We start from the raw sequence: 24,459 nt of genomic DNA, 5'->3' as shown, positions 1-24,459 counted from the left end.
AATTATTTCATCTGCCAACTTGGATTTTGCTTTGTCCATATATACATGTCAATATCCAAGCCACTTCATGTGAGGTTGCTCAACTACATGATTTTTCTATCTGCTTGGTTATTCTCAACTTAGGCCCTGTCCGGCAACACTCCACTCTTTTGAGAAGCCGAGAGCGCGGAGCGCCGAGTTAGCAGCTCCCCAAATTACAACTACATTTTGCTCCGCTCCGAAACAAAGTTGCGGAGCAAAGGGATTCCAAATAGGCTCTAAGTTTATTAATTTGACAGAGCAGTAGAGCCTACCACAACCACACCAGGATCGATCTAACCTGGTGCGGTTTCACCTATTGTTGAAACTGTGAAACCCTCCCTAAAGCATAGTACAACTACCCAAGTACTACTCTATTTACACACGATATGCGACATGTGTGTCGGTGCTAACATGCACACACTTCATCGAAAATATGGAAATGGGTGGCATCAGAAAAACATATTTGATTTATGTCCATACAGTTCTAGAGAGATCGTGCCCACCGGCAATCACGACGCACAGCTTCGTTTGGGCTGAACTCCTAACTTTACTAGAAGAACGCCCGTGCGTTGCAACGGGGCCACATTAACTTTAAGAGTTCAATATTAATATTCTCATACATATCAATCCTTCAAAGGGTGAGTCACATAGCAAAGGGTGAGTCACATAGCAAACCCCCCAAAGAGGAGGAGACCGGTGCCGCATCCAACGAACATGGACGCCGCCGCCGGCGGCCCGGTGGAGCTCGAACCCGAGAGACTCTGCTGCTTGCTGGGAGGGGTCGGGGAGGGTCGGAGCACATGAGCATTGACGTGAAGACAGAGTAGGCCGGGGAGATTACTGTGCACGCCGCACAGCGACTTGGACCTCGGAGGGCCTTAGCTCTGTCAGGAGGAGGTCCCGAGTTCCTGCCGAGGACAGCCTGACGGGGGAGACGCACGGCCGCTCGCGCTGCCCGCAACACGACCACGCCCTGCCCTAGGGTTCTGCGACGGCGGCAGCGTCGTCCACAGCCACACCCTCTCTGAGTCCTGCCCTGAACTGGGGTTCCGAGATGGCGGCGGTGGCGGAGGTCTCTGAGGTTGGAGAGGGGCAAGATGTAGGACGGCGGAGGCTGGAGCCTGGAGCGATGGCGGCGTTTCGGGATTGCAGGCAGGGGGACGTGCGAGGTGAGTGTTTTTTTCACCGGTTTATGTTGTGTTGCCTGCACGGATATATAGGAGAACAAATAGGTGGATTATAATTCCTTCCATTGTATAAGTGCTGGGAAAGGAAGCGAGGGACAAAAATCAATCGAGGGGCCTTTAAGAGTAGAGATTAGTTAATTGGATTTTTCTTTAAAGTCTGTTATTTGTTTTCTTAAAATTTATTATATGTTTCCTAAATCAAATTGCATTGATGGGATGGATCGATTGATTTGGATAGTCTATTACTTGTTTCCTTCACATCCATTATATGTTTCCTAAAGCAAATTGCATTGATGAGATGGATCGTTTGATTTGGATGGATCGATTGATTTGTTTCCTTAAAATTGGATTTTTTTTAAAGTCTGTTATTTGTTTCCTTAAAATTTATTATATGTTTCCTAAATCAAATTGCATTGATGGGATGGATCGATTGATTTAGATAGTCTATTATTTGTTTCCTTCACATCCATTATATGTTTCCTAAAGCAAATTGCATTGATGAGATGATTCATTTGATTTGGATGGATCGATTGATTTGTTTCCTTAAAATTGGATTTTTCTTTAAAGTCTGTTATTTGTTTCCTTAAAATTTATTATATGTTTCCTAAATCAAATTGCATTGATGGGAGGGTGACGCATGGAAAGTTATGATCCGTTAAGATTTTTTTCGTTGTGTGAGAGGGTGACGCGAAACTAAACCGGTGGGGTAGGGGAGGGACGAAAAAAACCAGCGAAATAAAACGGGTGGGAGGTGGGAGGAAGTACCAAAGAAGTACCAAAAAAACCGGGTGAGGTGGGACGAAAAAAAACCTGGAAGCGAGACTACCAACTGCTCCATTAGGAGTAGAGATGAATTCAATCATGTCGCTCTAAATAAATGGATTCAATCATGTGACTCTAATTACTTCGGATTGTTATGTGCACACTAAGCGGGGTGCAGTTAGGAAAGAAAATGTTTTCTAATTAAAGTGATTGAGTGATTTAAGGTAAGGTTAATTAATTTAGATTTGATTTTTAGTGATTGTTAGTAAAGTATGATGCGTCTTTAAAATCTTTTATTTGTTTCCTTAAAATCTATTATTTGTTTCCTAAAGAAATTTGCAATAATGAAAGGTATCGGTTGATTTGAATAAGTTAGTAAATTTAGATCCGTGATTGTGTGCACGTTTGGAAAGTGCTAATTTGCAAGGAAAGAGCTGAGGGGTAAATAAACCGGTGAATAAGAAACCAGCATCGAAAAAAATCTACGACGGTTAACCTACGAAAAAAAACCGGACGAAAGTGGTGGGACGAAAAAAAACCTGGAAGCGAGACTACCAACTGCTCCATTAGGAGTAGAGATTTGCAAGGACGGATTGTCGGTCTTGAGAAGAGTAGCTGCTGGAGAGCCAAAGCACCAAGCAGTATTTGAGTGAATTATAAAAAACATCGATACTTCAGGCAAGGTTTGCAGAAATCACAAGTCTACAAAATTGTGCCAAAAACCACTAACTTTTTGTCTAATTTTTTGCAAAATACACTGGTTGCTCGTTTGGACCCATTTAATGATGATTATGACATGTGGAGCCCACAAAAGCTGATGTGGCGTAACGGTTCGTACTGGACGTCGTTAGGCATGAAATTTTGCGAAAAACTCCTTCCTTGAAAAAGATCCTACAAAACAGCAGGAAAAAAAGTCCCCTGTGCGTGCAAGCTAGCCACCGGCCCCGCCGCCCCTCTTCCCCGACCTGCCGCCCCTGCTCACGTCGTTGCGCCTCCCTCCCTGGCCCGCCGCCCCTCCGTCCCCGGTCTGCCGCCGTCCCCAAGCAGGATTTTGCCACATCGGGCCACCGCCGTCGCCAAGCATCGGGCCGGCACCGCCATTGCTCCCAGCAAAGGATCCGGCGAGGGTCCGGTGGGGGGTCCGACCGTTGAGCTCGCTCGACCTCACAGGCAGGGGCGGCACAAACGTCTGCATCCCTCCCCCTCCCGCTCCCCGCTCCTCAACCCGCATAGGCGTGGCGAGGGAGGCTGCCTCGCCGCGTCCGGAGTTTAAGTCGGCGCCCCCGCCCTTGCTGCTCACCTGCATCAGCGTCGGTGAGGTGACGAGGAGGCGTGACGGCGGTCCGCGTAGGCGTGCTGAGGGAGGAGCTCAATCCATCGCCTGATGCTCATGCCGCCACCGCCGGAGCTCCATTGCCACGCCGTCCTGCCAGTCACCGACCGCGCTGGACCTCCCATCAGCCCAGCCACCGGAGCAAGCAGCAACTTAGCCGGTCTGGCACGGGAGGCAGTGGTCGCCGGCGTCCACCACGGGGCCGGTGGGAGATGAACTCATGGAGGACCTGATTGCTTTTATTAGTTTTGACTAAGGGGGTCTTTCTAAAATTATAGGGTCTGTTTTGTAAATCTAGAAAAACCCTCACCTAACGGTGTCTAACTTGAACCGTTACGCCACGTCAACATTTGCGGGACCCATCTGTCATAATCATGCTTAAAACGGTCTAAGCCGTCAACTAGTGTTTTTTGCAAAAAATTAGGCACAAAATTAGTGGTTTTTGGCATAATTTCGTAGACTTGTGGTTCCTGCAAACCTTGTCTGAAGTGTCGATGTTTTTTGCAATTCACTCAGCAATATTTCGTGAGTCTTTTTGACAAAGACCATTTACTTGCGCGTGCATTGTTAGTCGTACTTGGAGCATGCCAGATACTTCCTCCGTTCCTAAATATAAGTCTTTTGTAGATATTTCACTATGAACCACATACGGATATATATAGACGATGCATTTTAAGTGTAGATTCATTCATTTTGCTCCGTATGTAGTTCACCTAGTGGAATATTTACAAAGACTTATATTTAGGAACGGAGGAAGTACAATTTGTATTGCTTTGTACTCACAACCCAGCGCAAGGAATCTCCGTCTCTTGTTGATCTACCCGCTAGCTACTCCCTCCGTTTTTATTTAGTCTGCCTATTAGTTTTGGTCAAATTCAACCTTTGTAAACTTTGATAAAAGTTTATAAAAAAATATTTCTCCCTCGTTTCCAAAATCTAAGACGCCGATTGACTTTTCTGGTCTTTGTTGCATTACTTTGCCTGTAATTTTCACATATTGTATGTCTGTAACATTAGCATACAGGCATATGGCATAAAAGAAATATCTTTTCTTGTGGGTGTCGCATAAAATTATTTTGTAAGTCAAATACGACGATGTCATTTACGCATTTTCAATCCATGTACTTTAATATATATATCGGTGGTCAAAGTCATGCATCAAAGACTATGCAGAGTCAACCACGCCTTATATTTTGGGAAGGAGGGAGTAACATATATACATTAACAAATCAATATTCATTAGATTCAGGATTGAATGTACTCTCACATCATATAGATTTGTTATGGTAAATGTTTATTTTTTTTTCTACACACTTGGTCAAATTTTAGTTTAACATAATAAGCAGAGTAAATGAAAACGGAAGAAGTACATTGCAGTATGGTTTAACAATTTTTTTCCAACAACAACAGATTTCTTATTGTGGTATCAGTTCACCATGGTTGTTGTCTTTGTGTGGTTTGACCGTGATAAAATAGTTTAAAGTGATTCATTTTGCACTAGTTTTTGTAAGTGCTCGCTGTATATAATTCGTACGAGGTTTCTGTACGTATATAAATGGAAAGTGTTCGCGTGGCTCGTGTGCGTACGTGAGCGCATGTGCATGTGTGTTTAAATCAGTAAAATAAACGTGTGCTTATGTTCAAGCCACTATACAGATCCCTTGGCATCTCCGTGATAATGTCACCCAATATGGTCTTCTCCAAATCCATATCCATGATGACTTCGTCCTTCTAGATCGGCGCCATACTTCTGGGTCAATCTAACGTGTTATATGCGTCAGATGGCAAGTTGGCCTCCGGCATCCGGGCGGTTGTTATGAATGTCACTCTGAAATTGTTATATGCAAAGTTTCAGCCGCGTCAATTTTACTTTACCATTGTGCTAATTTTAAATTTTTTTTTTGAAAAGGAGGTTATCCCCCGGCCTCTGCGTCAGACCGATGCATATGGCCATATTATTAAAAATCCAGAGGTTCTTACCATTGTGCTGATGCCACCATATAATTCTCTGACAAGGTCATCAAGGTATCGCACTTTGAGTTTAGCAGTGCATTCCAAGTTGACGTCCTCCATCTCCTCGGTCCGTTTTCGTTATTTTCCTTATGACCGTTTACAAGGTTACTTGGAAGAGTCCAAGATTAGTTTCTGGTCACCTCGTGGACAGTCCAATATTAGTTTCTAAACCAACATGCAACTCGACACGGTGAATCCATTGTAAGCAGTTCTAGTTTTCAAATGCAGAACAATAGTTACAAGCATCATGCACTCTAGGCCTTCTCAATGAATGATTCGCTATAAGCATATTCTGAGCGCTATTTATGCAGTGTTTCGTGTGACAGAAATATGAACTTGTGCGCACAGAAGAAGGTAGAAGAACGAATTTTGTTGCTTGTCATGCAATTGCGATATGATACCCAAGACAGAGTGGAGTTGAAGCTATGCTAGTGAGAGGAATGAAAGTGGCATTGTGTATATAAATCAATGTGGCTACGTTGCTCCACCACCGATCATGAATTAAAATTATTTCATCTACCAACTTGGATTTTGCTGTGTCTATATATACATGTCAATATGCAAACCACTTTATGTGAGGTCGCTCAGCTACAAGATTTTTCTATCTGCTTGATTGTTCTCACCTTGGTTTATTAATTTGACGGAGCAGCAGAGCCTACCACAACCCACACCAGGACCGATCTGACCTAATTTGTTCCACCTCTGTTACTTATTGCTGAAACTGTCAAACCCTCCCAAAAGCATGAACAATTAGCCAAGTACTACTCCATGTAGGCACGAGATGCAGCATGTGTGTGCCATGCACAACACACTTCTCTGAAATACGGAAATGGGTGGCATCAGAAAAAACATCTTCGAATCCTTTCTCCAGAGTCCTAGAGAAATTGTGCCGCCCCGCGATCATGTCGCATAGCTTCATTTAGACCATCCGGGATCCTAGCTTCATTTGCAAGGGCGGACTGCGGGCCTTGAGAAGGATGTCAGCTGGAAAATTGAAGCACCAACCAGTATTCGGTGAACCATCTTGGCGTTGGTCATCTTCTTCGCGTTCGTTGCCAGTGCAACTTGGAGCATGACAAATACAATTTGTCAATGAAAGATGGCTTGAAGCGTATGCCTAGCAGGGACGCGTTGCGTGTTATATATAGCCATAGGCTAGGGTTTACAGGATTCGGTAGTTGGTTAGGCTTGATCCTCAAGTTAGCTATCTACAAGATAAGGATCGAAGCTTAGGGGGTGTTTGATTTAGAAGTCCTAGGACTTTTTCTAGTCCCAGGGACTAATAAAAAAAAACTCTCCAGTAGAGTCTTTTTCTAGTCCTTGTAGAAAAAGTCCCTCCCGTTTGGTTCCTAGGGACTTTTTCTAGTCCCTGGGACTAAAAAGTTCCTGAACCAAACACCCCCTTAAACCTAACTACCAGATTACAAAGTTGATCACGCACGCAACACCAAGAGTAACTGTCGCGCACTCAGGGTCAGGTGGACCCACAAGTAGCGAGGCGCCGCTCTCCACACGCCAAGTGGTGCGGCCCCCTCCGCATGGTGACGCGGGCCAATCAGGCGCGTCGCAGGCGGGCGACAGCATCCGCCTTGGATCTGCTGCTGCCGGCCCAGGTGCGGACGCTGGCGATGGCGACAGGATCCGCGTCAGATCTGGTGCAGCCAGGTCAGGTTCTGGATCCGCTGTGCAGGGCTTCGGATCCTCTGTGCAGTCGCCTTCTGCGATGGTTTCTGCGTCACCACCAAGAACAAGATCTCAGCATGGTATTTTGAAACCAAAAGTACGTACGGACGGTACGGTCAGGTATGACAAAGGGCGTCATTTTGCTGGTCTTGCTGTCACAGGAGAACCAAATACCTTGGTAGAGGCATTGGAAAATAAAAATTGGAAAAATGCAATGAATGAGAAATATAATGCTCTCATGAAAAATAGAACATGGCATCTAGTTCCTCCAGCAAAGGGGAGAAACTTAATTGACTGCAAATGGTCTATAGAATTAAAAGAAAGGCAAATGGTGAAATAGACAGATACAAGGCTAGACTAGTTGCAAAGGGGTTTAAACAAAGATATGGTATAGATTACGAAGATACCTTTAGCCCTGTTGTGAAAGCAGCTACTGTTAGACTTGTTCTGTCCATTGCAGTATCAAACAATTGGAGTCTTCATTAATTGGATGTGCAGAATGCGTTTCTTCATGGCGTTCTAGAGGAAGAAGTGTATATGAGACAACCACCTGGGTATGAGGTAAAGGACAAGTATCATTATGTATGCAAGCTTGATAAGGCTTTATATGATTTCAAACAAGCACCTAGAGCATGGTATTCTAGGCTGAGTGTAAAACTCCAAAGACTTGGTTTTCAGCCATCCAAAGCTGACACATGACTGTTCTTCTACAGAAAAGGTAGAATCACCATTTTCATGCTAGTATATGTTGATGATATTATTGTTGCAAGCTCATCGCAGGATGCAACCAAAGCATTGCTTGAAGATCTAAGGAGAGACTTTGCTCTTAAAGATCTTGGTGATTTGCACTACTTCTTGGGAATAGAAGTAAAAAGGGTTAAAGATGGCATAGTCTTGAGTCAAGAAAAGTATGTGTCAGATGTGCTAAAACGGGCAGGTATGATGAATTGCAAAGTGTCAAATATGCCTCTCTCAACTTCCGAAAAATTATCTAAGGAAGAAGGAGAGCCTTTAAGTGCTGAAGATTCTACAAACTATAGAAGTGTTGTAGGTGCTTTGCAATATCTAACACTTACAAGACCTGATATATCTTTTCCTATCAATAAAGTATGTCAGTTCTTGCATGCTCCTACCTTTGCACATTGGACAGCAGTAAAAAGAATCTTGAGATATTTAAGAGGTACTATGAGTACAGGGTTGAAAGTCACAAGGTCAATGTCAACTTTGGTGAGTGCATTCTCTGATGCTGATTGGGCAGGTTGCACTGATGATAGAAGATCAACAGGGGGCTTTGCTGTTTTCTTTGGACCAAATCTTATATCATGGAGTGCATGGAAACAAGCTACTGTATCAAGATCAAGTACAGAAGCTGAGTACAAGCTTTGGCTAATGCCACGGCAGAGTTGATATGGGTTCAAACCTTGTTGAATGAGCTACCTGTTAATCACTCTCCTGTTGCACGGTTGTGGTGTGATAACATTGGTGCAACGTATCTATCAGCAAATCCAGTGTTTCATGCTAGAACAAAACACATCGAGGTAGATTATCACTTCGTGCGAGAAAGGGTAGCTAAGAAGCTTCTTGATATTCGGTTCATTCCCACTAATGATCAAGTTGCAGATGGTTTCACTAAAGCCTTATCATGGCGCAAGTTAGAAGAGTTCAAGAATATATTGTATGTATATACGGTAACTTCACCAAGTTGAGATTGTTCTTGAACTCTTCTAACTTGCGCCATGATAAGGCTTTAGTGAAACCATCTGCAACTTGATCATTAGTGGGAATGAACCGAATATTCTGTTTTTGGCTATGATTTTATGCAACAGGCAGGTGAGGGAGGATCTTCCCCGGGATCGCCGCTGGCTGGATCCGGCGCAGCACCTGAATCTGCATCGTGTTCCACGCCTGTCTGTTGCATAAAATCATAGCCAAAAATAGGATTTCCACCAAAATTTACAGCAGGATTTCTATGAAGATTAACCGAAAGATCAGCTGTCTGTTCGCCCCCATGATCAAGAGGTTCGGATGGAGCAGTTTCTGCAAGAAGAAGAACTTCGGAACGAAGAGGAACGCCGGCATTTGGATTTAGTGAGGCAAATGGAAAAATAGTTTCGTCAAAGATAACATCTCGAGAGATATAGACACGTCCTTCTTTGATATCGAGACACTTGAACCCTTTATGGAGATTGCTATAGCCAAGAAAAACACATTGTTTTGAACGAAACTCTAACTTCTTAGCATGAAAGGGTCGGAGATTTGGCGAGCATGCACAACCAAAGGTGCGTAGGGCATGGTAGTTGGGTTTTTCATGAAACAATTTTTCCAAAGGAGTGTCAAGATTAATCACCTTGCTAGGAGTACAATTGATAAGATAGGTGGCAGCTAAAAAGGCCTCGCCCCAAAATTTTAAGGGCATGGAAGCATGAGCTAAAAGTGAGAGACCCACGTCCACAATGTGCCTATGTTTTCTCTCGGCTGACCCATTCTGTTGATGGGCATGTGGGCATGATACGTGATGTGTGATCCCTACTTGACGAAAGAAGGGGTTGAGGCGCTCATACTCACCGCCCCAATCCGTTTGCATGGTGATAATCTTGCGATCAAAAAGTCGTTCAAATAGTGCTTGAAACTCATGAAACACTTTGAAAAATTCTGATCTATGTTTGAGGATATATATCCATGTGAATTTGCTGAAATCATCGATGAAACTGACATAATAATTTTTCTTATTAATTGAATCTCGGGCAGGCCCCCATACATCAGAGAAAACTAGCTCTAAAGGAGCTTTTGAAATACTACTAGAATTTGGAGAGGGAAGTTGATGGCTCTTGCCTTGTTGGCAAGCATCACACACTCCCTCTTTATTCAACTCTTTGCTAGAAAAGAAAATTTGATTGTGTCTAAGAACATGTTGAACTATTGCCGAAGATGGATGTCCTAAACGATCGTGCCACCTTGATGGATATATCTTGGTGGCGCCAAGTGCATGTCTGCCCGAGCTTATTGGAGCTGATGATAGGGGATAGAGCCCGTTTCTACACCTGTCGTGGAGGAGGGTTTTCCTCGTTGCCTTGTCCTTGACAAAAAAAATGAGGATGAGTTTCAATAAACACATCATTGTCATTGGCTAGACGATGAGCAGAGATCAAGTTTTTAGTGGCTTTGGGCACATGCAGAATATTTTTGAGATGAAGATTACGAGTAGGGGTACGAACATATGCATGACCTATATGGGAAATCTTCGTACCTGCGCCGTTTGGCACGTTTACTTAATCGTGTCCATTGTACTTGTCACGTACGGTGAGCTTGTTGAGCTTGCTGGTAATGTGGTCTGTTGCACCTGAGTCCACATACCAGTTCGTGTCCACCCCGTAGGAGGAGTTGGTGTTGACGGCTGCTGCAGTTTTCTCCTTGTTGAAGGAGACATCAAAACGACGATAGCACTCCATGGCCGTGTGATTTGGCTTGGTGCAGATTTGGCAGAAGACCTCAGGCAGGTCGTTGCGGCCTCCTCCATTGCCGCGGCCGCCGCCGCGACCACGTCCGCCGCCTCCATTGCGGCCACCGTTGCCACCGTGGCCACCACCGCGGTTGGATCCACCGCGTCCGCCGCGAGACACGGCGTTGGCAGAGGAGTGGGTGGACTGCCCTCCACCTTAAAACATGGCCAACCTGCTTTCAAAGCTGATCAGCTGCGAGTAAAGCTCGCTCACCTTGATTTGCTGGGTGCAAGCGCAGATCGTGGAGACGAAGGACACGTAGTCGTAGTTGAGTCCCGCCAGGATGTAGGACACCATGTCATCGTCGGTGAGCGGCTTGCCCACCGATGCCATCTCATCACCGAGCACCTTCATGCGCCCAATGTATTCGGACATCGTCGAGTTTCCCTTCTTGGTGGTGGAGAGGGCGATTCTGGTGTTGACGACGTGCGCCTGAGTTTGGGAGATGAAGATCTCCCTGATGGCGGCCCATGCTTTGGCCGCCGTATCGCAGTGTGCGACCTGAACCATAATAGGAGCTGAGATGGAGTTGAAGATGAAACTCAGCACCTGAGAATCTCGAGCCTTGTCGATGTCGTATGCAGGGTTGGGCACGTCCGTGGGCTTGCCGTCCTTGTCGCGAAGCTTCTGCTCCGGCTGCTCCCGATCTGGATCAAGGTAGGAGACGAGCTGCGCCCCACGGATAGCTGCCATGGCTTGCGCGCGCCATACCAGGAAGTTGGAGCGATGGAGTCGGACGGCTATGGGGATGAGGGCAGGCGCGGCGACAATGGAGCTTGAGGATGCCATGGCTACGAGAGATGTGCTTTAGAGAAGATAGGCTCTGAATACCATGAAAGATGGCTTGAAGCGTATGCCTAGCAGGGACGCGTTGCGTGTTATATATAGCCATAGGCTAGGGTTTACAGGATTCGGTAGTTGGTTAGGCTTGATCCTCAAGTTAGCTATCTACAAGATAAGGATCGAAGCTTAAACCTAACTACCAGATTACAAAGTTGATCACGCACGCAACACCAAGAGTTTATACGGTTTTATATACACAACCGTATATACATACAATATATTCTAACAGTCAATTCGCTATGCTTTGTACTCATAAGTCACGGTTCAGCACAACGAATCTCCATCTCCCGTTGGCCTAGCTGCTAGTTACATTGCACAATTCAGCACATGTGTGTTTATTATGCCATGTTTTAATACAAATATGCCTGCTTATGTTCCAGCCACTATATAGATCTGTGACACCTCCGTACGTGTGATAATGCCACCCAATATGGTCTTCTCCAAATTTATGACAACTTCATTCTACTCGATCGACTTCTCCAAATTTATGACAACTTCATTCTACTCGATCGACAGCTCTCACACGTTGTTCGAACCAAAATCCCAGATGGAATAGCCTGGCCTAAGGACGGTTCACCAGATTCGAACTTGGTCTTCCAACTTTCCATGCTGAATAAGGGATGCCCCCCTGATATGCAAATATAGGATGCTAATAGGGCATGGAAAACTCGAATTGAAACAATGGCGCATTTCCTTGAGTATACTACTAGAAAAAAACCACAACCTGTCGAAAAAAGGAACAGAACGGAACACACATATTTCCTTAACAAAGGGAAACCTCACAGCGAATAAACGCGGCACAGATCAAAAAATTAGCCTAACCTAGTGACCCCAATCACTCTAAAAGTTTTCTCTCCACAGCTCCACTCAAGCCACGCAGGGACAACAGCCATGTCGCACCGATACTCCGATGAGATCCCTCGCCACGTCGGTGATGATGCCGCCCAGTATGTTCTTCTCCAGATCCCTCACGACGTCGCCCTTCTCCAACGGCAGCTCCCACACGCGGTTCCACCCGAAATCCCACGTCGAGTTGGCGTCGGGGTGGTCATTCTGGATGTCACTCTCAAGTATCCTGCGCAGATTCTCGGCCGCGCGGTTGTCGCCCTGCTGCTGAGTTCTCTTGGACTTGGACATGTCCAGGCTCTCGACGTCGCCGTCCAGCTCTCTGACGAGATCATCGAGGTATCGCAGCCTCAGGTTGGCGGTGCGCGCCACGCTGACCTCCTCCATCGCCTCGCTCCGTTTGCCTTTCCTTCTGATCACTTCCCGGGCCACGTCGGAGAGGAGATCGTTGCCCTTGTCCGACCAGCTCGGCGCACCGGCGACGTCGTCCATGAAACTGACGGGGGCATCTACTCTGACGATCGCCTTTGCGGTTTCGAGCAAGTACCGATCCTTTACCAGCAGTCTCATGAGCATGAGCTGGTTCTCTGTCAAAGAATCGCATGTAACAACATGTGTCTCCTGCAAATTTTCAGAACTGACGGACGTTGTGGTATGATCATCCGAGCCTGCAATAAAAGCAGATGGTGTTCCATTCAATGGCTTTCTGAACAGAGTGAAAATTTCTTCAGTTTACAGGACATCAAGAACATGCGTACCGTCAGTTAGTTGCTCTTTCACTATCATTTGTTGCTGCTCTTCTTCCTCCTTGGTAAATGCTTCCGGTATCACTACCGTTTGTTGTTCTTGTTGTTGTTGTTGCTGCTGCTGTTCTTCCTCGGCAAATGTTTCAGGTATTTGTGTGGCCTCACTAGGTGTGTGGTTGATCCATTCATCCTGCATTTTACACCAAATTGCACACTTCATTAGAATGATAACAAAATTTAGCACACACGCAGATTGTTTAAGCAGGGTATCTAGTTTGGACAAACTTACATTTGTCTCAGGAATCATACTCTGATCCAAGAACTTCAAATCCTCAGTTAGTTGCTCTTTCACTATCATTTGTTGCTGTTGTTGTTTTTCTTCCTGCTGCCGTTCTTCCTCGGTAAATATTTCAGGTATCTGTGTAGTCTCACTAGGTGTGTGGTTCATCCTTTCATCCTGCATTTTACACAAATTCCACGCTTCATTAAGATGATGATAAAATGTGTGCACGGAGAGTTTAAGCAGAGTGCCTAGGTTGGACAAACTTACATTTATCTCAGCAATTGCGCTCTGATCCAAGAACTTCAAATCCTCACTTGCATGTACAACAGTCTCTGCAGGAATTGTAGGATCACTGATTCCTTCAGTTATTTTCTGCAAAGGTTGGTCCAGAGGAATTGCTTCAGCTGTGGTGCTGTCTCTCACTACCATTGTCAATGGTTTCGACAAACCGCCTTCGACATGCGTGCTATCTGCTGGTTTGTTAGAACTGATAGTATCATTTATTTTTGCATCTACCTCATTCTCCTGTTGTGCCACTACAGTGCACTCGAGCTTCTTTCTCATATGCCCTGCTTCTGACAACAGTGCCTTCTTGTTTTCCAACTTCCAGTTTGGTGCTTTGCTATGCGTTTCCCGACGATTCTGCGGTTCCCTCGGTGTTTCAGTTGCTTTCTCACTAGATCCTTGAGTTATTTTCTGTAATGGTTGGTCCAAGGAAGCTGCTCCGGTTGTGCTGTTGCCTCTCACTACTATTGCCAATGGTTCCGACAAACCGCCTTCGCCATGTGTGCTATCTGCTGGTTTGCTAAAACTGACATGTTCTTTTGCACGTTCTTCATTCTCCTGTTGTGTCACTACAGTATACTCAGGCTTCTTTTTCATGTGCCCTGCTTCTGGCATCAGTGACTTCTTGTTTTCCAACTTCCGGCTCGGCGTTTCGCTCTGCATTTCCCGACGATTCTGCGGTTTCCTCGGCTTGCTTTGTCTGTCTACATGCTTACTTTGTGCTTGATGTTTGACCTGATCTGTCTTCCCATTCTTTCCTGCAGCCTTGGTTTCTGCACTGGCAAGGTTCTCCTTGTTAACCTTCTCCCTCGCCCTCCTCGATTTCCCCTCGCCGTCTCTCCCCAGCAACCGTCTCATGCCGGTGGCCTGCTTCTTCCCAACTTCTGCACTCTTCACCTGAGCAGTGTGCTTCTCCTCCTTGACAGGCCTGTTGTCTGAATTCTTCCTGAATCTTTTCAGAAAATCCATCCTCTTACCGGAGTCGGCGCGGCATCCTACGCTGACAGAGTTCTGCAGTTTGATTTCTTCGGCAGCCGTCTTGTCCTCATGGATGATCCTCTCATCAGCTACCTGTTTTTCATCGGCTCCTCTCTCTGCTGCCACCATCTTTCTCAGCACTTCTCTCATGGTTAGCCTTCCTTGCCTGCTATTATTACCAGGTGCAGGGTGTGATGAACTGTTTGACAGTGCAGCAGCACCTATTTCAGACTCTCCAAAGTTTGTCAGGCCGTTCTTCCACTCCCCTGCCAACACAATCTTGTGCTGACCCTTCTCTGAAGCGATGATCCGTATCGGCAATTTGCGGTCCATGGCGTTTCCTCTGACCTCCATCCTTGGCACCGCGGCTCCAGGTTTCACAAACCTCTCCGTCCCCTTGCGCTCCGCGGCGGTCGTCGTTGTCGACGACGGCAGATTCTCCAGCCCCATCAGCTTGGCGATCACGCTCGGCATCCTCACCTTTGAGCCATCCTTTTCACCTTCAGAAGCACTCTTGATGTTGGAAATGCTTGGACCAGACTCCATGACTGAGCTTCTGCCTGTACTCTGATCAGTCTGATGACTCTGAAACTTGTTGTGAACAACCATCTGCATAGAAGCATTTTTGGCGTGCTCAGCATCTGAATCTTCGTCGACGATCTCCTCGATCCTCGCGGAGCGCGTCGCCGGCGAGCCCTTGCGGTTCTCCTTGCCCTTGAGCCCGCTCCCCGACCCTTCCATGTACCGGGAGGCGTCCTGGAGCATGACCAGCATGCTCAGCGCCTCCTCCATGTCCATGGACCCTCTGAAGAGCTTCTTCCGGGCCTCGTCGTCGGGCCTCCTCCTCCCGCCCGAGGAGTAGGCCGCCATGAGCATGTCGTTCAGGTCCTGCACCCCGATCGCCACCTCGCCGGCGCGCGCGCCTGTACCTCCTCCGGAAGGCGGCGGCGGCGGCAGGAGGTAGCCGCAGCCACCGCCCAGACGGGCCGTGTCCGGCTGGCGGAAGAAGACGGAGCCGTTGCGCGCCACGACCTCCATGTTCCGCAGCTTCCCCCCGTCGCTGAGCGCGAGGGCCAGCGCGGCCATCTGCACGTCGACGCCGCTCGCGACGACGGCATGCTCCGTCTTGCCGCCGCCCGCGCCTCCTACCTGGAACGGCACGATGGCGCGCGCGTCGGCGGCGGCGGCGGCGATAGGGCGCCCCCGCCGTGGCTTGGCCGCGCTGGCCACGGCATTGCTGGTGCTGGGTTGTTGCTGCTGCTGCTGCGAGTGCAACGGAGATAAAATTTTAACTGAGAGGCTAGAAGATTTTAGAACTGGCGTGCCATGGTTCGGAACATGCATCACTCACTGATCTGTGTGTCGCCGACGGTGGTGCTGCTGCTGCTGCTTGCCGTGGCTTCTGGCCTCGAACTGGGTTCTGCGAATTCGAGCCAGCGTCTGCAACAGAACAGACAGAGCAAGTTCAGTGATCACACAGCAACATCGGGTCTGAACTCGCATCTAAAGATGAATTCTATCTAGAGTGTCTTTGGCATCATCAGCTCATCACATGCACACATGACATTCTAACCTCTAAGCAAGAAGAGAGTGCAAAGCAAACACCGACGGCAAAACATGACGTACCCCGAGACGCAGCGGCGGCGGCCGACGGCGAGCCCGAGAAGCCGAGCCTCTCGCGGCGTCGGCGGAGGTCGTGCAGCATCTTCTGGGCGAAGTCGGAGCCGAGGTCAGGCACCCTGGCGCCGGCGGCCATCCCTCACCTCACCTGTCCGCCACCAAACAGCACACCCACCCGCCCTGCCCCGCGCCGCACCATGAAACAAGCCACCGGCCGGGGAAAGAAAGAAGGTTAGTAGGTGCGTGAGAGCGCCCAGGCGGCAAGGCCTCTCGTTTTCCTCCCCCTCCTTTCCCCCGGCTTTCTTGAGGAATGGGTCAGTGAGAGAGGCGAGTGAGGTGGGGCGTCTCGTCCGTCCGGGGAGCAGAGGTGCGGCCGCGGTGGACGGACGCTTTCAGGCGGTGGTGAGAGCACACAGCACACCCAGGATTGATTGCCGTGGAAGTTACATTACATGCGTATGATGCATCCGTCGCCTGTTCCCTTGTGCCTGGTTAGGTTAGGTCTGGTTTGCATCTCCGGTTCACCCACATTCCAAGCAAACCACCACCCAAAAGCAGAGGGGCATCCACTGCATTTGGGAATAATCACCCATAATCTCTGCCTCTGCCTTTTGATTAGTAGGTGGTAGTGGGGGTGGTTAGGTTAATGCCCTGCTTTCTGAGTTCTGACCATGATTTGTGACTCTGTGGAAAACTTAAAAGGGGTTCTGGTTGTGACATTGACAAAAATTAAAAGATGGTGCGATTTTAAACAAGGTAGTAGGAGTACTAATTAATGTGCTTTTAAAGAAAGAATGTGCTGCTAATATTTACCAAAGGTTTTAGAGAGAGAAGGAGATGATTGATTGATTGAGGTTCGGTTTGTGCGAGCTAAACATGGCATTTTCAGTAGTACTGCGCAAGGCTTGGAAAGATGCTCACGTTTGGGGCTGTACTGTACTACTACTACTGGACTCAATCCTGCACCATTGGTTTTGCCTGCCGTTAGGATGATGATGATGATTAAGAGACGGTTATGCTACACCATCTCCGGTATTAAGGGCCTACAGCGACCACCTTAAATACAGTACCATTTATGAAAATATATGTACTTCGTGCCCATCTACTCCCTCCGTTCCTGATATATTCTCAAGTACTAGTAGCCAAAGTTTTCTACTTTTGGACATTGATATATGCTCCCTCCCTTTCTAAATATACAAGTCTTTTTAGAGATTTCAATAGAAACTACAAACGAAGCAAAATGAGTGAATATACACTCTAGAATATGTCTATATATAACCTTACTTAGTCCATATTGAAATCTCTAGAAAGCCTTATATTTAGAAACGGAGGGAGTATACAAGATTGCTGAGATTGGTCAAATAAAATCAATATCATTTAAATCTGTGACCAAACATATTGCAGATCCAGCACTTGTCTCTTTCCTACAGAATTCGTACTACTAAAAAGGTCAATATTCCATCTTGAAGACATAAAAATATATAAAACATCATACCGGAGATAGTAATACAATTATACAAAAAAACACTAGTTACAATACTGCAAGTGTGAGCTGAGTTCCACACCTTTCTTTTTGTTCTGGAATCAGTCTGGCTTTACATTTTTGTTTTATAAACAGCAGGAGAGATCATGCATCATACCAGCACAAACTGTACAAAAATGAAGACCCGTCTCTAGATCGCATTTCGAAGCAAGATGGATAGTGGTGACCAACACAAGCCTAAAAGCCATCAAAAGTTCGAGAAAAAGCTCAAAGTAAACCATATGACACACATAACAGGCCACCTAATCAGGTTCCCTCTGCACAACAAGTCATGGCTTGCAACAGTTCTTAGGTGCAACATCACCCTCAAGACTAAACACTGCACTTGCCGGTCACCTAAAGTTCCTTCATCAATACATTTTAATTCAGAAAGAACCATCTAATGCTCACAGCAACATCAAGCGACTCGACTCTTTATTTTATTTTTTTACTACACATATACATACTCGCATTTACATACCTCAAAGGGACAAAAATGGTTGGCAGTGCACACAAGCTGCAGGAGGGGAGAACACAAGGCCTCGCTCATCTATCGCTAGCATGGGCAGGAAGATGGGCAGTCAGTTTCCTATATACGTGTGCGAAGCGTTGGCCATCAGGGCAGCCGCCGCCTGAAGTTCCTGCTGGTGCCTTGGTATGTCCGGACCAGCAGGCCAACACCCAACCCAACGCCCACGCATATGCCGAGGCCGATCCCGACTCCAACCCGCACGCCAGCATTAAACCATGAAAGCTCACCATCCTCGCCCTCTAGAAAGTCCTGCCTCGAGTACAAGCTGTTATAGTCCATGTCCATGTCTGTCTCAGACTTGGGATCATAGAATTCTGATATCTGAAACAGGAGGTGGGAAAGGAAATAATACTGTCAATTATCCCATCAAATTTGGACTTGGTGTTCAACAGAGATGGCAGCAAATAACTGAATATTCACATTCTAACATAGTTCTCTTTTGAATCCCAATTGCAGTTTCCTTGATTGAGAAACATGTTTGGTATTGTTCTTACAAAACACTCTGTCCCAAAATAAGTGTCTCAACCTCAGTACAACTTTGTACTGAAATTAGTACAAAGTTGAGACACTTATTTTGGGACGGAGGGAGTAACAAGTGAAAATGACTTGATGCTAGTCAAGCAAGATAAAATAAAGGGCAGGCATAAATCAACAGCCAGAAGTTGATAAAGGCTATGGGGATTTGCTCCACAGTAAATATTCAAAAAAAAAAACCAGAAGTTAATCATGAGCCCGAATGAATACTTGTGTGATGGCACCAAGAGAACTGCCACGTGAGCATAAATCTGGGCAACAGTCCCAGTCAACCAATGGAATTTGTAATGGAAAAAATTGCCAGTCTGCTTTTCATCCTTATGCTCTTACTATGCTGTGTCGCTAAAGTCTAAGGTTCTGCGTGCTGTACAATTCACCCATTTAGTTAGAATTCAAGCATTTGGCAGTCAACACATGTACTCCCTCTGTAAACTAATATAAGAGCGTTTGGATCACTACTTTAGTATTCTAAACGCTCTTATATTAACCTGAGACAAAATATAGGGCATCTAAAGAGTAAGGTTACTCTCGCTAGGATAACCTGAGACAAAATATAAACTTCATGCTATATGTAAGATCAATATGGACAATTTGGCTTGTGGGGTAACCAAGGAAACTGAAAACTGTTGTAATGATGGCATATCCATGAGTATACAACTTCTGGCATGAGGTAGCAACGTTAAAACCCTCTATCCAGTATCCATAGGTATGTATAGTGATTTTGAGTTAAAAGTAGACAACAGTGGCATCTCTATAAAACTGCAATTGAGATTCCATGGGTAATGATCTGAACTGATGGACTTGAGCACTGAAAATACTCAACGTGAGCATGCCTTAAGGTACAGTATCAATCAGGTGCCTAAGTTCCTAGTTCAGATGGGCATCATACATCTACTAGCCAGATAGTACCTTTTTTTTTACATTGACACCTGTCAGTGTTCAGTTTCACCTACGGTTCATTCTGTTTAAAGAGTGTATGCACAGCGCAAATGTCCAAATATGCGCCCACAACAAGAAGTTTCATCGTGGGATATGTATTGACTAGTTACTGTTACCAGGTCCTATATTTTCTCCTAGTCATCCTCATAAAAGAATAATTAAGCAGCAGGTCAGAAGCAAGATTCAGAAAGAAAAGATTGCACTTGCACAACATGCTGCAATCCATATCATGTGCAAGCCATGTATATAGTGGGTTGCTTGGCAATAGCATCAATATCAGAAATGGGTCAAAATATGTTGGTAATAATTTAGTAGCACCAACATAAGAACGCATATATACATAGGTAAATAGGAGCCTATTTATCCTGCTGAAGTTAAAATTTGATTGTGCACACTACTTGCAAGAATATAAAAAATGGTACATCGAATATAGCTAAACAATGGGCTATATAAGCAAGAGAGGTCGGGGTAGACCAAACTTGACATGGGAGGAGTATGTGAAGAGAGATTTGAAGGACTGGAATATCACCAAAAAAACTAGCCATGGACAGGGGTGTGTGGTAGCTAGCTATCCATGTGCCAGAACTATGAGTTGGTTTCCAGATCTTATGAGTTTTAGCTCTGGCCTACCCCAACTTGTTTGGGACTAAAGGCTTTGTTGTTCTTGTTGTTGGCTATATAAGCAAGAAATTTGCCCAGAGAGGATACATTTCAATTGATGTTTATCATAGCGAATATGCCATTGGCACGTCACCAATTTGCTAGAAAAACGCCGATTAAACTAAAACAGTTCAGCGCCCCTCCCAATATGTTTTAAGCCCGGGTGATCATACAATATATGAGATCAAACAAATGCCAGGAACTCTAGTAATGGTGACTGTGTGGATACGTAGTGAAGTACCTTCAAAGAGTCCCCGTGTGAGTTCTCTGTATGTAGTTCAGTTGCTTCATTCTCAGGGATAGAATCCAGCTTCAGTTTCATCTGGGACTTCCTCCGTGATATAAACTGTACCGTCTTGGTTAATATAATTGGCGTGCCAGAGAAAGTGCCAGCGACATACACCTCAACAACAGGATGCGCAGAGTCTGGGCCCGTGGACATCTTCCCCTTCAAGAAACCGCTAGACGATGCCGACGAATGGCACTTGATATTCCACTTCTTGCTGCTGCTCTTCGGTTCCCCGACCACTCCATTGGCATTGCATAACTCCAGGTCTCCGGTGAGCAAGAGATCGTTCTTCTCAAACACCTGAAACCTCACGCTCCCCGTCATCCTTATGCTGTCCGTGCTCACGTACGTGGCCTCCTCGGTCTTCTTGTCGATCCTGTCCCTTCTGAGGGACGAGGAGACGAACTCGGTGTGCATGCTGCTCCGCCGCCCGTTGACCTCGATGACCGTGTCAGGAGACAGCGGGATATGGTTGAGCGTGAGATGGTCCGGCGCCGACTCGTCCACCATGCAGTTGCTGACCCTCACATAGAACACCTTGAGGTCGAGCCAAGGCGAGGACCTCGACGCGTAGAGCGGGTGCATGATGATCTTCCTGGCAGCCTCAAAAGCCACCCCGTCGCCCATCTTGATTTATTACTGTACCGCCAGGACGACGACACCGCACGAACTACAGCACCGCAGGGGTTCCAATTCCACTACCTGTACAAGATAAATTTCAGGTTAGTAAAGAGTTGTTGGGTTTAAGTACACGATCTTAAGAAATTTCTATCTAACAGCCTAATTTTAGCAAGAACAAACACCCGATCAATTTTATTGCATAGAACATCAAACATCAATTCGATTGACTGCAAGCACCAGGGGCGTGGGAGCTCAATCGAGACCACGAAATTTAGGAAATCAAACTGCTAATCGTGAGTAGCGCGCAACCCGGCAAACAAAATCCGTGGCGGACCGGCGCGTCCGTCCCAGACAGAAAATTTCTAATTCGATTTGCTCAAGGCAGAGGGGAAAGAAAAACATGACGAGCAGGTTAGGGTTCGTCACCGGCAAAAGGAATCAAATCCCTGGGCGGGCGGGTCTCCGCCGCGCGCCAGTCCAGTGGAGCCGAGGAGGAGGAGGAATCCGGCCGGCCGGCCGCGAGAGGAGAATCGATCCCGTGGAGCTTCGGCGGGGGGAGGCGTGGTGGCCTGGCTGGTGGGGGGAGATCGCGAGAGGGGGAAGAAAAGGAAGGAGGGAGGATAAGCACCGGTGGTCTCAGGAGGAGAGAGGGGGGCGAGGGGTGTATTTTCCGATATTTTCAAGGTCGTTTTTGCGCGTAAGGATGCGGATGGATGGAGTGGAAATAATTCTTCTGGAGTTCTAGTTGCACATCTTTCTGACCGTTTGACTAGGTTTTCCGTGGGGTTTTTTTTCCTTCCTTTGTTCCAGATTGCCATCTTCGACGCACCGATGTCGCCGCTCTCATTTGAAGCCACTCTAATCTTGTTGTTGATGATAGCCCAAAAAATCTTCTGCACATGCCCTTAAGTACCAGTGTCCGGAGCCACAATCATCACCGTCGAAAATTTGAATTGATGTGACGAATCACATCGTCATGTATGAGAAGACCATACATCCTTGTTGTCCCGGGGTGCTGACATAATTTATACTTTCGTAATGGTTACGAATCATAAACTACCAGTCATGCTCGTAGTCAACCAATTTCTTTTTTTCTAACTTGACTTGACAATTGACACCCTCTTATTGTTCACCCAATATGCCAATGTGGTGGATCCATACTTTACGAATTGAGCGTAGTTCATATGGTTAGTCACACGCGGGCTCAAGTAATAATTTTGGCATGAACGATTGCATTTTTTATAATTTATTCTAGATTTTTTGATGATCTTCGTTCAATGAAGGATAAAATTTCTATCAACTGTAAAGTATTTGTGATGACTTCGTCAATCTTAAACCTTACCCTCTCCGTACCTCAAAGGTGCTCGTGTCCCTCCAGAGTGGTGACCCATAGCAACGCTATTTTCAGGGTGTTAACATGATTCCTTCTCTGAGGGTCAAAAAATAACGTGAATTCATATTGCTTTTATGTACATGAACATGGCAGAAAAACTGTACTAGATTAGTTAATAAAACAGCAGCCCTAAAAAAAAGAAGCTGGGGTGAGAAACTTCTCATTAACTTTTTTTATGTCGACTTCTCATTAACAGATTATCACATTTCCCCTAAAAATCCTGGACCTTCTTGGCAGAAAAAGAAAGAAAAACTTGACCTTATCCATTTCACAAGTGCATGCGGGCCCATGTGATCGGATCAGCTACGGGGAGATGTATGCACAGCTGCACCCAAACCACGGACGGCCACACGTGGGGTGCGCGTGGCTCCCACATCAATCCAAGGCTAGGCGCGACGCGAGTTGGTTGGTTCCTTCATCTCGACCCCTCACAAAAATATCTCGGTCGCTGTCGTCGTCTCCGTCTCCGTCCACGACCAATTTAATTTAATCGAGGCCGCCCAAGTTAATTCGAGGCTCTCGGCAGCTCACGTCGGCAAGGCACGGATCCGACGTACCTGTCTGCATACAAGATCCCTGCGGTGTGTTCGTAGCACAGTACGTCTAATCAATCGTCAGGCTGTGTGCGGTGCAGGCCAAGTGGTGCTAATCTCGAGAGCTTGAGCTTTCTAGTCTCGGTTTGGTGAGATGAGGTCGTGCTACTGCCTTTTTTATTTTATTATTGTGAACCGTGCGCTAATGGAAGTATTTTGGGCGTGGCTAGCTCTCATCCAGCCACCGAATTTTTAGTTTTGGCGGTCGGGCTAGGTTAGTATGTCACATCATTAACGACTATAAGCGCATCTTTAACGTGGACCATCAAACCGACCGCACATACATGGGACCGTGTGGTCCGCACATGTTTTGTCATTCAACGCATACCTGTATTGGTCCGCCAACCGGTCTGGACGTATTTTTTTCTTGTAAATTAGAAGCAAAGTTGGGAGGCTTGGCAGGAGTCAAGTCCAGACAGCAGCCACGTAGGACTCGGATGCCCGCTTGCCTTTTACGACCCCGTCCCCTGTCGATGACGTCCATGGTGGACACCACGCTCGTCAGGTGTTCAATCAAATGTCATTGAACTTATTTTCGAATGTCGTGTCGGTTTTTTATAGTACGAAGGATGGCGGGGTACTCAACCATGGAGAATGAGTTGTTGTGCGATGCATGGTTGACCATATCTGTGGATTTCGTATGCAGGAGCAGAACGGGGCTCTTCTGGCAGCGCGTGCATGATTCGTTTCACGCGTGAAAGCACATTACGCTCTACGACATGCACATCATCCTACAACACAATTGTGAAGTTATTATCATATCGATGGTACGCCATCCAGACCATCTTCATCAAGTTTTATGACACGGTTGCTCGGCTAGAGACATGGTGGCCATTGCGCACGGCAACGGAGGAGATCGTAAGTTTTGCTTCTTCTCGTTCTACTTGTTGATTGAATCATTCATCACTCAATGTTGCTCTACACATTGTGTAGCCGTACGCGTTGCCGTGATGTACCACAATAGAGGGACGAGCATTTATATACATATACTGTTGGATGAAGCTGAAGGGGCAGTATGCATGGGATGACATGATCCGTTCATGAAAAACTTGTTAAACATCCGATTAATCTCGCTGAATTTGAACTATTGCTGAGTTATTTGCGTGCTATATATGGATTCTTTGTGCTATTTTCTATCCGAACTCTAATGAAATCCGCCGTGGTTGACGATTTCCTCCGTTTTAGTTGAACTATGGTCTGAAATGTACGCGGGTAGCATTGGATGGCTGGCTCGCGCATTCGTGTCCGTGGACGGTCCCTCTGTCTGCGGACGGAT

At 46.4% G+C, this 24,459-nt stretch overlaps 2 protein-coding genes and 1 pseudogene across 2 annotated transcripts; all 3 read right to left on the bottom strand.

Moving 5' to 3' along the window:
* Positions 1–10,675: 10,675 nt before the first annotated feature.
* On the bottom strand, positions 10,676–10,814 carry LOC119313387 (annotated as a pseudogene).
* Positions 10,815–12,015: 1,201 nt separating this feature from the next.
* Positions 12,016–16,543, bottom strand: LOC119311990. Its single transcript, XM_037587709.1, has 6 exons — positions 16,107–16,543; positions 15,832–15,920; positions 13,485–15,743; positions 13,224–13,391; positions 12,947–13,124; positions 12,016–12,856 (listed from the first exon to the last, which is right to left on the bottom strand). Exons 1-6 carry the CDS (start codon positions 16,234–16,236, stop codon positions 12,210–12,212), a joined length of 3,471 nt encoding a protein of 1,156 aa, XP_037443606.1. The 5' UTR covers positions 16,237–16,543; the 3' UTR covers positions 12,016–12,209.
* A 1,049-nt stretch (positions 16,544–17,592) lies between these two features.
* On the bottom strand, positions 17,593–21,824 carry LOC119311989 (uncharacterized protein At1g01500-like). Its single transcript, XM_037587707.1, has 3 exons — positions 21,624–21,824; positions 20,529–21,278; positions 17,593–18,475 (listed from the first exon to the last, which is right to left on the bottom strand). The coding sequence occupies exons 2-3, from the start codon at positions 21,201–21,203 to the stop codon at positions 18,239–18,241; spliced, it is 912 nt and encodes a 303-aa protein (XP_037443604.1). The 5' UTR covers positions 21,204–21,278; positions 21,624–21,824; the 3' UTR covers positions 17,593–18,238.
* Between the last annotated feature and the right edge of the window lie 2,635 nt (positions 21,825–24,459).

The sequence above is a fragment of the Triticum dicoccoides genome, chromosome 5B (assembly GCF_002162155.2).
Source record: "Triticum dicoccoides isolate Atlit2015 ecotype Zavitan chromosome 5B, WEW_v2.0, whole genome shotgun sequence".
Lineage (NCBI taxonomy): Eukaryota > Viridiplantae > Streptophyta > Magnoliopsida > Poales > Poaceae > Triticum > Triticum dicoccoides.
Note: the sequence above shows the minus strand (reverse complement) of the source record. Positions and strands in the feature narration are given on the sequence as shown.

What these genes read in the sequence shown, in the direction of transcription:
- LOC119311990 (XM_037587709.1), bottom strand. Translation starts at nt 16,236, where the DNA reads ATGGCCGCCGGCGCCAGGGTGCCTGACCTCGGCTCCGACTTCGCCCAG. An exon ending in GCGCAATTGCTGAGATAAAT is followed by an intron (nt 13,392 to 13,484) that starts GTAAGTTTGTCC and finishes TGTAAAATGCAG; the next exon opens with GATGAAAGGATGAACCACAC. An exon ending in GAAAGAGCAACTAACTGACG is followed by an intron (nt 12,857 to 12,946) that starts GTACGCATGTTC and finishes CTTTTATTGCAG; the next exon opens with GCTCGGATGATCATACCACA.
- LOC119311989 (XM_037587707.1), bottom strand. Translation starts at nt 21,203, where the DNA reads ATGGGCGACGGGGTGGCTTTTGAGGCTGCCAGGAAGATCATCATGCAC. An exon ending in CACACGGGGACTCTTTGAAG is followed by an intron (nt 18,476 to 20,528) that starts GTACTTCACTAC and finishes CTCCTGTTTCAG; the next exon opens with ATATCAGAATTCTATGATCC.